General features: G+C 43.3%; 1 protein-coding gene across 11 annotated transcripts in view; it reads right to left on the bottom strand.

The window, feature by feature from the left end:
- tns1a (tensin 1a) overlaps positions 1–14,334 on the bottom strand; it is a 62,428-nt gene that overhangs the window by 16,509 nt on the left and 31,585 nt on the right. For 10 of the 11 annotated variants that reach the window (XM_058052528.2, XM_058052524.2, XM_078796802.1 and 7 more), the window contains 14 exons: positions 12,566–12,604; positions 11,945–11,986; positions 8,461–8,510; positions 7,569–7,740; positions 7,458–7,508; positions 7,267–7,389; positions 7,109–7,173; positions 6,765–6,848; positions 5,023–5,135; positions 4,895–4,955; positions 4,734–4,809; positions 4,506–4,635; positions 4,194–4,259; positions 3,994–4,119 (listed from right to left, as the gene is read on the bottom strand). In XM_058052528.2, the coding sequence (XP_057908511.2) occupies positions 3,994–4,119; positions 4,194–4,259; positions 4,506–4,635; positions 4,734–4,809; positions 4,895–4,955; positions 5,023–5,135; positions 6,765–6,848; positions 7,109–7,173; positions 7,267–7,389; positions 7,458–7,508; positions 7,569–7,740; positions 8,461–8,510; positions 11,945–11,986; positions 12,566–12,604 (1,198 nt within the window). Of the gene's footprint in view, positions 1–3,993; positions 4,120–4,193; positions 4,260–4,505; positions 4,636–4,733; positions 4,810–4,894; positions 4,956–5,022; positions 5,136–6,764; positions 6,849–7,108; positions 7,174–7,266; positions 7,390–7,457; positions 7,509–7,568; positions 7,741–8,460; positions 8,511–9,527; positions 10,247–11,944; positions 11,987–12,565; positions 12,605–14,334 lie in introns of those variants that run through there. The other variant, XM_058052533.2, reaches the window with a different exon arrangement.

Below are 14,334 nucleotides of genomic sequence, written 5' to 3'. Positions count from 1 at the left end.
CATCTTACTTCAGGACTGTATCTACCGCTTTCCACTGGGAGGAGAAACCTAAATATGGGCTTGACATTCTTAAGGGGTGCACGGTGACCTCAAACAAGAGCTAGACCCGTGTTTATAAAAAGTTCATCGAGTAGATAGTGCCGCACCTGACATTTACGTGCATGGCCAAATGGAAGCATATGTCTGTCTCACATTTTATTGGATATGGTGCTATCGTGATTTCTGGCTCTTCCATGAGCACTTTTCCTGACTGAGTGCTAGAAAAACCTCACTTTGGAGTTCCGGTCTAAAGAAGCCAAGAATCAACCGTGACAAACCCGAAAATTATGCGACGTGAAAGCTTATCCACCCTCCAGCAAGTTTCGCTGAAAAACAGCATTTTGAAGTCACCCAAAATACCCAAGAATCATGTGGATGTTTCTCATAGCATGACAACACTTCAGTTACAAATACACACTGACAAGTCAGACTAGGAATGCGAGGACACGCTGTGATGTCATCTCACAGCGGGTGATGTGACATTCAGCTTCACAGCTTTGATATTGAAGTGACGACGTCCAGTCTGCATGCCAGGGGAGGGGGACTGAGTTTGACTGACAGCTGAGTCCTATGGACCTATTTGTGTCACCTAAAAGCCCGTGTCATAAAATTCTCAACGGAACGAGCAATGCATCACTTTTCTCTCTTAATGGGGGACATTTGCAGGAGGAGACGCGGTGTGATGTGACAACACATGACTAAGAGAGTTCCACCACTTGTGCATCAGTGACTGACACAGTATTTTATATTTGTACTTTTTTTACGAGCAATGTCTGCCTCTGGCTCCATCCATCAGTCTCAAGGTAATGTGTGATGTGACCGTATTGCTGTCACCCATCAAGACAACTTTCAGGGTGATGTCATCTAAAAGCTGCCTCGTTACCCCCGTCTCTGATTCACATTCATATCCTTGCAGGAAGAGCGTGTCATCAGTGGTGTGCATATGGTAATTACTACATAAAATTCAGCTGTGGAACCCTCCCCTTCTCTCTTCAATCTTTTACAATCCTTCTGCTATCAACAAGTCTTTATTATATTTGAAAACAAAGCAAAATATTCCATACCGAAGAGTATGTAGGTTATAGGTACAAAATGACAACATAAGATCATTCATGCACAAATGTTATTTTGTGAATGATTCACACGTACAAACTGCTACACCATTTTTCATCTATTTATTCCTCTACTTCTTCTCATTATTCCGCCTCATTTTTTTTCTCAAGGTGTCCGAGTAGTTAGCAGGTTGGCCACACAGTCAGGAGATCAGGAAGACCTGGGTCTGTGTGGGTTTTCTCCGGGTACTACGGTTTCCTCCCACCTCCAAAAACTTGCATGTTAGGTTAATTGACCACTCTAAATTGTCCATAGATATGAATGCTTGTTTGTCTATATGTGCCCTATATATGTCTATATGTGATTGGCTGGTAACCAATCCAGGGTGAAGTCAGGACAAAATACGTACATTTTTGCCATAAAATTGGTGAGTTTGCAGGTTGGTAAATGTTGCAGGGATCCACTGTACTCCAGAATGGTCTCAGCGGGGTTTCGAGGGCTGGTGGGATTTGAACCTGCTGCTGCAGCTCAACACGCTGTCAGCGTCACGTCAAGCTCAAAGCGTTTTGTTCTCGTGTGACACACATAAGCACACATTTCAAATACTCCACTGCGCTCCATTTCTGTAGTCTTATGTGGCGCTAGTATATTTAGGGTTTCCAGCCACAATCAATGGACAGTGCAGTTAGAAGGCTGCTGCAGGTTTATCACGAGGACCATAAAGACAAATTAACCTTAGAAGCTATTAAGTTTCAACTACTTTTCACGTATTGTATCAACCCAGCCGAATCCAATAGTCTGGGTCTCATGGTTTCCAAAGGAAGCGACTAAATGGCCACACAAGAACCATTCACTTGGTGTACCAAATTGCAACCTATTCCTAAAAACAAAAACAAAAAAAACAGATTGCTTGTTATGCAGATTGCTGCAGAATAGGCAGAATTTTGCAGTAATATAATCTGTTTGTTTCGTTCGGCTTTTTCCTGATTACAGAGTCGCCACATTAATTAATTTAATTATACTGATTTTTGGCGCCCTCTTAAGGCCCTTAGCATTGGTCTTTATTGCCTCATGGGCCAGTCTGCTCTGCATACAGTGTTGTGTTGTAAGTCACTGTGATGTGACACAAAGTTACCTCAGTGTGTACACTATGAATCACAGCAACATAGCACAAAACGACATCAATGAACATAATGTAGTATTAACTTGATGTTAGCAATTTAACATAGTGTAATACGAATGCAACTTCAAATGCCAATTCAACAACATTCAAGCTTTGCTTTCAACATTAATGATGACAGAGGCCTCACCCGCCAAAGACGGTCAGCATTTCTTTCTTTCACTTGACTCTTAAGAGCGCGTTTCCCTGGTTATTGTCCGCCTCTGTGTGGCTGCTTGTTCTGTCACTGTCCAGCAATTCCAGACATGTTTCAGGGCACATATGGGAGGCGGGGGCTTGTAAACAAGGAAGACTGCCGACTGAATGCTATGTACAAATGCCAGTGCATCCTATAATCTATTTGAAAGCTGATGTTCGCAAGCGGACAATTTCCTGCTATTTAAACAACAGCATCTGACAGTGTTAAAGGACTCTTACTCCCTTGGGCTGTGCACTGGCCCAACCGTGGCCTTCTGACTGCTGTGACATGGAGGTCAACAGCTGCTGGGGCGCTTGGCTATTAGCGGAGCAAAGTCATGCTGACACACACACTTGCATTCCACAGCAAACTGCAAAGGATGCTCGTAAAATCATGCGCTGCGCACACAGGTGAGTGCTAACAAGCTGCACGAATACCCCTAAGGTACCCAACGTTCCTCATCCTGCAAGCTCTTTCACAGACAGCTTTCCTTAGCAAAGTGCTTTCAACTCCACGTCCAAGGTCACGGTTAAAATTGGCGCCAGGAAGAATTTGGGTGTCATAACGCCAGCACAAATAAACAAGTGTGGCTACAGCAAATGAACAACAAAGACTAATTAATATTGCCTGTGTTGCGGCTGGTTGTAGCGTCTTGGCTCCATCGTGGACGATTCCCATGCTGTGACCATGTGGTGGACACCAATCCACTTCACACCTGATTGCATTATTCCCTCAGGTTCAATAAACACTTCTCAAATACCGGCCTGAACTACTCAAGAAAAATATCAATGCAACACTTCTATGTACACAAAATACATACTTCTGTCGAATATCGTTCACAAACAACAGGTGTGCCTAGACTGGCCACCATAACTGTCCTGGGGGTGTCTGAGGTGGTCTGAAAACCAACTGTATTTTAGGATGGCCACAATAAAAGGTGACTACAAAATGTGAATTTCTATTATACTGGGGTCTCTGAGGTGGTCTGAAAACCTTCAGCTCATAAGTTCCGGCTATATTGCAACATAATGCACGGCCCCATGTCGAAAGGATCTCAACACAATTCCTAGATACTGAAAATCTCCCAGTAGTTGCATGGCCAGCATACTCACCAGCCATGCCACCCATTGAGTGTACTGGGGACGTTCTGAATCAACGTATACGATATATGAGTTGTGGTCACAACAGATACTGTTTTCGGACCCCCTAAAATACAGTTTTGGAGTAGTTGCGTTTATATTTTTGTTGAGTATATAATTATGATTGAAAGATTTAAAGAGCAGCCTATGCAGCTGATGCAAAATCTACAAACTGCTCCACTTTTCCTTGAAGTTCAAGAGACTTAAATAGCAGAAATGATTAGACAAGAGGTACTCCTGTAGAGTACTTGTTCAAATAAGATCGAATTTGCAAGTGATGTGATTCCCGCTGACCTTCTTGAAACACTGCAATTACCAACGGCCCCTCGAGCAAGTCCATTCAAATAAAAAAGATATATGCGACATAGTAAAGTGGATGCGTCACTGTGCACGTGTGCGCATACCATGCTCTTCATCCCCAGTGCCTTCGCAGCGGTGGCTGAAGTTCTCATATGAGTCCCAACGGATCAGAGCATCCTGGGTGTTGTAGTCCACACAAACGCTGGGGCCATTCTCCAGGTGACTCAGGCCTGAGGAGCACATTGCATCATGGGTAAGGGGTCATATATTCAGGAAAAGTACGTACAAGCTGTTAGAAAAGCACCTTTGATTTTTTCCGGACCGTACGAAAAGACAAACTCCACCTTCCCATATTCAGGAAATCTCTCATCTGTACAAAGACACAAATTGTTTTAAATGAGTACAGATCAATGATGCATAGGGAAAATTCTCTTCAAAATAATGTCTGTGAAGAAATTCTGTGAACAATTTAAGTGTTCCTTTTCTTCTGTTCTTTGAACTGGCTTCACTTGCTCATGGGTCACCACTAGAGGGCATCATTTTCTTAAAACAAACAAACTTCCCCTTGAAGTTGAATCCTATCTAAGTAAAGTCACCAACAACATTGAGTTGCTACCTTTGAACGTCTCGTCCAGCTCGCTCTTTCCAAACACCACCCCGAGGTCGTGGATGGCGCACGTGTGGAACTGAACTCTGAACACAACATCCCTGGTGGGGTTTCTGTAGCGCTTGTGGTAACATTTGAGCTGATGCCGGTGAGTGAGAAAGACGTAAAATAAAACATGAAAGGTAAACAAGGTGTTCAGCATATTATAGATTATTATATATTATTACATAGACTTACCAGGATGTCACCTTTTAGCAGGAGGCCGGGCTCGATGGTGATGCAGATGCTGGTGTTGCCATCTCCCTGCACGTTGCTGTGTGATGACAACAGCAGCAACATCTTGTATAAACACATGGATGTAATGACACACCATACTAGAGAAGCAAACAATTCCATACTATATTCCCGATGTATAGACTGGCTGCATCGCTTGGTAGATTTTCAGAAAGGGCCGGCATCCTGCGGAGGACAAACAAGGGGTTTCAAATGGGTTTCTCCCATCACATTTTTTCAGGGTGATACTCGCCTCCTTTGGACTCAAAGTTGGGAATGCCGTGCATGATGACATGATGCAGGAATAGGGGCTTGTTGTTGATTTTGATCTGGCCGGACAAAAGTCCATTGAAGTATTGCACATACCTGCAAACAAAGAGGACAAACGATGTAGAATAAGCCAAAATGCAAATCATTTCAAATATAAGCGAAGTTGGCTGTTCACTAAGACTATTCTGATGTTTCCCACTCCTGCCCACTGTGGGAAGTGTCAGCGTGAATGAATTTGTACACAGGCCAGTTAGGGATTTGTCAAGTTAGCGCGGCCTGGTAGTTAATCATCACTGTGATGAGTGTTTGTGACCTGACCTTGACCTTGAGTTGGCCGCAGGGCTTCCTCGGCTGATGACAGAAAAATGGTTTAGTCAGAAGGGGCGAGTGTTTGTGATGAAAGTTGTTATATTCATCTGTTTTTACTCAAAATATTGTTCCAGGTTATCATGGCTTACCATGGTACCTCTGTTTTCGCATGCTATGCTTTTCATATGATTCTCGTATGATTCAGTGAAAATGTTTTCATATGGCGTCCCAGTTATCTCACATTTAACATGGCACATGTCAAACTAGTTGACCTTTGTGCTTTTTTTTTTTTTTAATTGAGTACGGTTGCAGAATAACCTACAATGGGGCCAAATGAAGTTGTAAGTGCCAGTACCTTGATGAAGAAGGTGAGAAACACTATGAAATTCAAGAACTTTTGTAAGACAGTACCCCCCACCCTTCCCTACAACGGTCTTCAATAAAGGTAAAGCTGATGTTAAATATTTATGGATTCATTTTATTCATTTATCCATTATTTATACATATGTTGCATTGTTTCCTGTAGGTAAAACAATAATTATTCTTTCTAAAATGAGCATTTGTTAATATTTTTGGGTGTCTGGAATGAATTAATAGGACTTTATTCCCTATTGGAAAAAGTGCTTCAGATTTTGTATCTTTTGGAAGATGGAATTCCCAACATAAACCACTGTATCTGTAATAGTAATCGCTCCCCAGATTGTGCTTAAAATTTTGTATCTACACTCTATTACGGTTTTTCAAAACTACATTAACTCATTCAATCCCAGCCATTTTTTTTGACAGCCGCCATTTTTGACAATCTTGACTGATATTTCAAGGCACCCATATAATATGAACACAAATATAACAGTATAAATAATAATCTAAAACTCAAAAATAATAATCATCGGCCTCCTGACTGATGCATTATTTTCCGTACGTGCTGACCATCACATTCAATCACTCTATGATGCAATGCACCTTTATTTTCAACTTTTACAAGCACACTGTGGCAACTGAGCACGCCCCATTCCTAATGCCACACATTCCAGACTGTCATACCAGCCGACTCTGGGGGCAGAGATAATTATATCAAAAAGGAAAACAGCAGCAGAAGCTGTTTTACGTTCATTCCTTGTCACCTTCCAATAAAAAAGACTCTGATGAGAGGTTCCTTGATTCTTCAGTGTGCTTAGACTAGTTTAGTGGCTCTGATGACATCATGTCAAACTGGTGGAAAACATACTTGGTTGCCCGAGGGATGAGTGGAGTCTCTCAAACAAACTGCACACCATGACATTTTCACACAATTATCCCAATTCAGACTAAATCGCAAGGCAGAAAAAAACATTTCCTGTGTAAAGAAGCTGACCGCATGTGTAGTGCATTTTTTCTCCAAAAAACAGACAATCGCAAAATGAGGGAACCACTGACCTTCTTTGCGACGGCTGACCAACAGGAAGTGCTTTGTCCTCATAGAAGCGCCTCATGGCGAACCTGTCCAACGCTTGGTCAGCGCTGCAAAGGTACATGAACCATGGCGTTATGTTGTTTACAACCTGCAGGGTTTCCAAGTATCACTAAAGTTCTATCAACATCTGGCTGCATTAAAAAATGATGACTCTCCAGGCTGCTCGCTCGCAGGGAACCAGAACAATAAACCAGCCGGGACGGCTTGTTTTGCCACAACAATCACACAGCGGACTCACACGGACCTCCAGGCTTTAGAAGAAACTGGGGGGATCAAAGTTGTTGAATTCCAAGAAGGTGTTTGCTACCTTGCCGATATGTTGCTGTAGTGCATGTAGGCGGCCACCACCACCCCCGTGCGACCCCGGTTCCCCTGTGACACCATGCCAAAGACAGAAGCAACCATCCATAACATTATATAGGCCGGCTTGGCAGGTTTGCTGAAGCAGGAGGGACAGGAGTTTACTTTGTTGTGAAGCACCACCACATTGTGCAGGTCGCCGTTGAGCCACATGTCGATGGCCTTGCACATACTGCAGATCTTGTCCAGCGGCGGCGCGTGGTGGTCTGGCCAACCAAACTCTAGGACCTGCCGAGCAAAAGCACAGTAAGAACCTATTCCAACGTGATGCTGTCTTTTATCTAAGGTGTTTATACCTTGGGGTTTAGCTTTGCGAGATCATTCCTCAACTCGCTCAGGTTGAGCACCTGCAAATACAATTATTAACGCACAAAAGCCCCCGGAAGAGCATTGGCATCATGACTCACCAGATAGTGGTTGCTGTGTTTGGAGCGCAGCATGGCCGCCACCTCCTTGAGGTGGGCCGTGTAGCTGTGCTCCTCGGCAGCACCGGGGAAAGAGAGGGAGATGATCCTTTCTGTGATGTAAATGAGGTCCACCTCATAGCTCTCCTCCATGGCCTGGACCATACTCTGACTCCTGGGAAGGGCAAGGTAGTGAAAACAGGTGACAGCTATATAGATCATCTCTCTTTTTTACATTGTGTTTGCAAATATTAGCATTGGTGTTATCATGCATCTATAGTAGCAACCTTATTTGGATCTCTTGGGTGCCAAAGAGATTTGGCAGCTTTTGTGGCTTCCTACTTCAGTCCTGACTGCTACAAGAGATGGTCAGAAGCAGTTTGGCTTGCTCCAAGGAAGATACTCTTTAATTGGGCAAGCAATAATCAACACTGAACTCACAATGAGCTTGTGTATGTGGGGGGAGGGGGGGGCGCGGGGGTCACTAGACAGAACACTAACTACAATCGCAGTGCAAACACACAAATGGCCGCACCACACGTACAAACTTTTTATAAAACAAGTGCCGCAAGGCATGCTAGGAGTGATGCCGGCTCCCAGCATACCTTGTGGCATCTTATTTTAAATTGTTGCTACCCGACACTGAGTAAACTTCAGGCAAAGGCGAAGAGGCTGCCATGTGGGCTACTTTTTGAATTAGTGTTGCCAGAAAAAGGCAAAGAAAGAGCAAACAAATGCACATAGCTAATTCTCTGATGCTTGCCCAGTTGAAGTGTGGTAAAAAAATGGGGACATCATGAACAACGGTGGTCCAAATTTCGTCATATGTGTTCAGTCAAAGTTGTCATGATGCGTGTGTGCCATGTATGGTTGGTATGATCATGGTATGTCTTACCGTGACTGCTTTCGCTTTATTTCAGCACTCTTGCAGGACCTTGTGGAGCCCTGGAGGGAGAAATACGACAAATCATAAGTAAACTGCATCTGCTAATTATTACATTATTACATAATGGGGTGTAACACACCCATGGGCCAGGAGAAGCTAACCTTACAGGGGCCTCTGGGAAAAGAGTAGAACTAAATTGCGTCACAGATCTGCACGAGCTGAAGGGCAAGCACAGTTGGATAACAATGCTGGTCAGACAGGAATCTGATCATGTGGTTAAACACACAGGCTGAAGCCGTGACGCTAATCCCGCCCCAGGAGCCAAAACGGGAAGCATCATCTTAAGTGCCCTGACACCAAGCAGATGCTCGGCAGGGTGTTGCTGTTTGCAAAACAAAACAGCGTGTTCGCAGGGTGTGTGCTGGTGCAACATTACCGCATTACTGCATTAGTTGCTTGGTGTTCGGTGTTACTATATGAACTGCATTAGTTGCTATTGTTATTATATGAATATGTCAGCTTTTTTTCTTGACATTGAGCCTTTTTGCTTTTTGTGTGTTTAATTTTATTTCTACAATGGGCCGATAAGTAACGAGTCACGGCGTGCAGTTTGGAGAGCCATGCCTTCATTCCTGTGGAAAACGTTTCAGTGGCAGATTACTATCGCTGTCCTGCTCCCCTGAAAGACTGAGTGGCTCATTCCTCCCCCACGCCATACGACTTTACAAAGGGGCAGCGATTAAAAACACACACACAGGCCTGGACTTAACTTATTATGAATTATTGAATCCACATTTATTTATTATTTATTCTTTTTTTTCTCCTATCTTGCCTTGTTTGTTTTATTTTTACGTGACTAATTATATGATGACACTTTCTCTTGGAGATGGATAAAGTATATACCTATCTCATACATTTTGTGTCAATTGTACTCCTAAAATCTCATACAAGGCCCCCCCACACACACAACAATGGACGCTGTTGGATTGATGGGAGGTCACATGTTCCAAGTCAAGGTCGACGTGTAAAAGTGCTCACAAACAAAAAGTCTGCTGTTCAATGTGGGCGTGGCTTACCTTGTTGACCAAGTGACCTGTGCTCCACCTCCAAGTTGAACGCAGGCAGGTTAAATGTTTCCGAAAAGAGCCGCTCAGAGGCATAGCTTTTTATTTTGAATATCCAAATAAAATAAATATATCCGTGTCTGGTGACCCAGTGTCCTGCTCAGTGTGGGTTCCCATCCTGGATGCTCGATAGCTACTTTTGCAAAAGTGGTGATGTTTTTTTCCCCCTCTCAACTGTCTTCCCTTAAAGTTGTCTCCCTTCCTTGCAGCTACTCCTCCCTCTGTCTCATTATCTGTCGTTATTCCCAGCTCCCCCATCACAGTCGGTCCCTTCTTCCCAAGCCAAGTGTTGACGTGAGCTTCCTTTGCTCAGTAAACATGCGTTTCTGACCGTAATTACCCTTCAGAATGGAGTTCCTGAGCTGAGAATAGCACAACCAACTGGCTCCTTCAGCGTCCTGGTAGTTGTGCAGCTGTAATTGGGAGATGAAAAACTTGAGCTCTTTGTCCATACCTTTGAGTCTGGGAATGCAGGTTCTATCGTCTCCAGAGCCAGGAGCTGATTTTTTAAATCAGGAAGAGCTCAAATCAAGACGAGCTCCAAACATTCTCAATTGTGGTCATTTTGACCGGAGAAAACCCACGCATTCACAGGGAGAACATGCAAACTCCACACAGAGATGGCCGAGGGTGGATGCTTTATATTTATGTTAAAATATAATGCGACATTCCATCACTTTTTCCCACAATGGACACTATGCTCCAAGAGCAACTCTATGGATTCCAAAGAGAGGGGAGTATAGTACTTCCAATTTACTATTGTCAACTTTCAGCGAAAAACAAGTTAAAGACTGGAAGATTAGAAGCTTCAGTGTTGCTATTTGTAGTCTGAGCATGTCACTTAGCAGCACCGCATTTCCCTCCCGCTTTGTTCCACAAGCATAATGAGGGAACAGCTGTAATACATTTGACCTCATGAAACTGTAACTGTAAACAAAGTCGGACGACAGATACACAATTCATGATGATTGTGCCCGTTGGCCAATATGCGACAGAATCTGCTGTAATTCAATGTTTTTGTACTCAACGTGTAAATAGGCGGATACTATATTTATATTATATAATGAAACACTATCTTTATAATATCATAATATATAATAATACGCCTAACAAGCTCCATTTGGTCCAAATCTTTTGGTCCAAAAGACCAAATAACAAACACAAGTCATTTTCTGACAGGTAATTCACATGATAATGATCATAATGATCATTTGCCATTGCTGGCAAAGGCAAAAAAGCTTTCTCTCTTTGAACACAGTCGTATTGTTGAGCTGCATAAGAGTCAATCGTAGCTGCGTACTGCTGCTGTTGGATGCAGTAAGAGGATCATTTGAAACTTCTTCAAACATCATGACAGTTATGGAACAAAAAAAGCCAAGTGGTTGACCCAAAAAAATGTCACCCGCCCTGAGCCAGAGGATCCGTTGGGCTGTCTGTCACAACAAGGAACAATCCTAGGCCCAAGTGAACGTGGTTACTGCTGCCGAGTGTAGTCCAATAACCATTAGAGGGCATCTGGGGTGTTTTTCCCTTCAATGGAACAATGGAGCATCAGTTTGTGTAGGGGCGTCAAACGGCAGCTGGCTATGAGATGTTGCGGGGGGCATTCCTCATGACTGAAGACCCTTCAAGAGGACAATGCTGCAGTTCATAATGCCCACCTGACAAAGGACTAACCTCCCCTGCTTGCAATTTTTAATAGAAAATATGATCGATAAGACATAAATAAGACATAACACACATGTTAGCTTTGGGAGAGTTCCTTCTGGATAGTGTACTTCCTGTGGTGGCTACTATCTCATCAATGTGACATTGCTGACACCTTGTGACCAGTTTGGAATATTACATATCTTTGAATGCGTCTTCTGAATGCCTTATATTTGTATTTAAATTCATTTTAATGTTTGTAATTTCGTCAGAATACGTACAATTTGATTAAATGTAAATATTTCCGTAGTCAACCACAGTGATAATTTATGAATAATCTATTTATATTAAAACCGTCATAGCATGAAGCCATGAAATTTAAACAGCTATGTAGAGCGGGACGACAAATTTTCATCAAAAACCCGCGCGCACAAACAAAGGAGGAACTTTTTTTCTGATGTAGCTCGCTGCATGTCCACACCCAAAGTCTAGCTCATCATTCATGCCTTCTCTCCGGCAGCCAGCTCTTACTCTTAAAGTTTCTCGCACTCATCCAGAACGGACCCACGTGTCAGTCTGAGTTTGTTGTTGACTTCAGACCACGTGAGCTGCCAGCTGTCCTTCCACAGGCCAGTCAACTGAACACGGCCACCGCAAGTCTGGTGCCTTGCTGCCACCGACATGCAGCCTGAGAAACATATATGCAGCCAGCAAATACTTACCGGAGTATCTACATGCTTCAACGGCAGCTGAGGAGTGGGAGGCTGTGGAGAGAAAGCAGACAGTGGACTGCTTAGTCACCGGATAGCGCCGCCACACTATCTGACCTCTTATGTATTTCCAATTATTCATGTACATATGGATGCAAGATGTTACACGGTGTGTGTGTGTACAGCTGAAAAGGAGTGTGACGAAAGAAAAGCAAAAAGTCCCAATACAGACAGGGAACCATAGGAAAATCTCTCTGTGAAGAGAAGGGCCTTGGTTGAGCTCCATAAACAAGACTACAGACTGTTTAACAAGCCGCAGTCGTCATTTTCAAGGGCCCACGTCCAAAGTAAATAAGTGTAAAGTAGTGATGGGGGCTTGGAATGTTCCTAATTTGGTCACATCTCCGAAGATGAGCAAGCAGCCAAATTCTTGACAGGATCCTGAATTTCACACTTGTGAAACTGACACAGGATTCAAATGTGTCTTTATCACCGCCATGGGAAAAGGCAAACTGCCCTATGGTGTGGCTTTGCAAACAAGTCCAGGAAGGATCATTGTATTTCAGAAGTCAGGGTCAGGGTCACTGAAAGTTTCCTTAATGCCTCTATTCATGCTTCATGTGTTGTACTCACCAGCTCATAGTTGGTGCCTGTTTGACACGCTGTGGTGACCTGTGAGAGGGAAAACAAGGTTGGTTAGAGGTTGGCTTGTTTCAGTTGTCTTGCATTCAGGGGTGTTGATCTTGGCATGAAAATGAGGTACCTCTTCATATCGGTATCAGTTTTTAAAATAAGCGATGGGAAATGTGTGGAATGAGCCCAGTTTAGTTCACTATTAAACTGAGTTCAAACCTGACAAGGGAGTAAAATGTGAAATTTGAAGTGCCCTCAAAACTTTAAAGTTTATTTTTAGTAGTGCTCAATCACCTGCACTTCATGTAAAAAAAATACTGCACAATGTTAAGTTCATGAAAAACAGTGACAAATAAAACCTCACACTCATTTTCACAAAACATTATCAATAAGTCAATAACAGTCATGATGATTGGACACCACATGATTTTTTCATGTAAAGTCGATGGTGCAGATGCAGATGGTGTGTCTTTGACGCTTAACAGAAGGTGTCTGCCACGTTAATGTGTATGATGGCAGCCGACACAAAAGGTAATGATCGTTATTGGATTTCCAAAGTTCCTGTACTTTGTCAAAATGATCTGTGTCGCTGAAATTATGTGTGCATTTTGCTACCAACACATCAATAATGACTATCACCGTACATTATTATGGAGGATTAAAGTATCAATATAGAAAAGACCAACTGTTGTCTTAGATTCACTTTTATCATCACTATACCTCAATAAAGCAAACATTCCAACCATGAAATTTCCATTTCACCTACCACTAACAATATCAATACAACTGATATTGGCAAATGTCAACATCGAGCATCTCTTCTTGTGCGTCGCGTCCTTGCAGAGCATAAGAAGAAAGAGTATTCTGATCCTCTGGTCAAAACACTGCATCGGAATAAGAGTGGCGGTCATAACATTTTCTGATGTTGCATCTTTAAATAGTAGGAAGGCCATCACCGCATGCTCCGAGTATCCATGACAAGCACGGCTCCTAATAGTCTGTGTGACTGTCCCGTGGCCGCACATCACTGATTAGGATCCAGCAAGCACAGGAACTTTACGAATAAACATGAGCTGCAGCAAGTTTGAGCACAGTGAGATGATGTCCACTATCAGTGGCCGACAGGCGCAGGCGGGAAGGAAGCGGACATAATTTGTTCACTGAGAAAACAAAAGCCTAGTTGGCTTTGCGTTGTTGTGTCCGGGCAAATCAAAATACAGGAGTTGTCGGACGCAACTCACGTGGTGCGTGTTGATACGCAACGTGGGGGTGGGCCTGACAAAGATGACTGACGAAAACGCGAGTCGTGGCCACAAATTATCTAACTCACAGTCACCATTTAGCTGTTATGCTTTAAAGTGCTCTCCGCCTCGCTTCCTGCGGCCACTGCTGACATTCATACATTTTCATGCCCAGTAGCAGCTTCCATCACGCATCGCATTTTATTTACAGCAGGGCTGTAGCATGCGACATGTTTGTACTGATCCAAAGGTCAAAAGGCGAGGATGATGATGGGAAGAAGACTCGAGAGAGGCCTGATGACAGACCTTCACAGTCAACATTCCCTACTGCGTCTACTCTGACATCCTTATATGGTGGCAGCAGTGGGACGCTTCATGGGGCTTTGACAAATAAAAGTGGAGGAATCTCACAGTGACTCAGCCACGTGCCTCGCCGTTGTTTGTTTGTGTAACCCAGGAGTGTCCAAACATTTCCATCAAGGCTTGCATAATGAAAAATCAAAGACTAGATTGTGATATTGGTGAAAA

The sequence above is a fragment of the Doryrhamphus excisus genome, linkage group LG15, assembly GCF_037039965.1.
Source record: "Doryrhamphus excisus strain RoL-2023G ecotype Guam linkage group LG15, RoL_Dexc_Guam_v1.1, whole genome shotgun sequence".
NCBI lineage: Eukaryota > Metazoa > Chordata > Actinopteri > Syngnathiformes > Syngnathidae > Doryrhamphus > Doryrhamphus excisus.
This window is presented reverse-complemented; position numbering and strand designations above follow the sequence as displayed.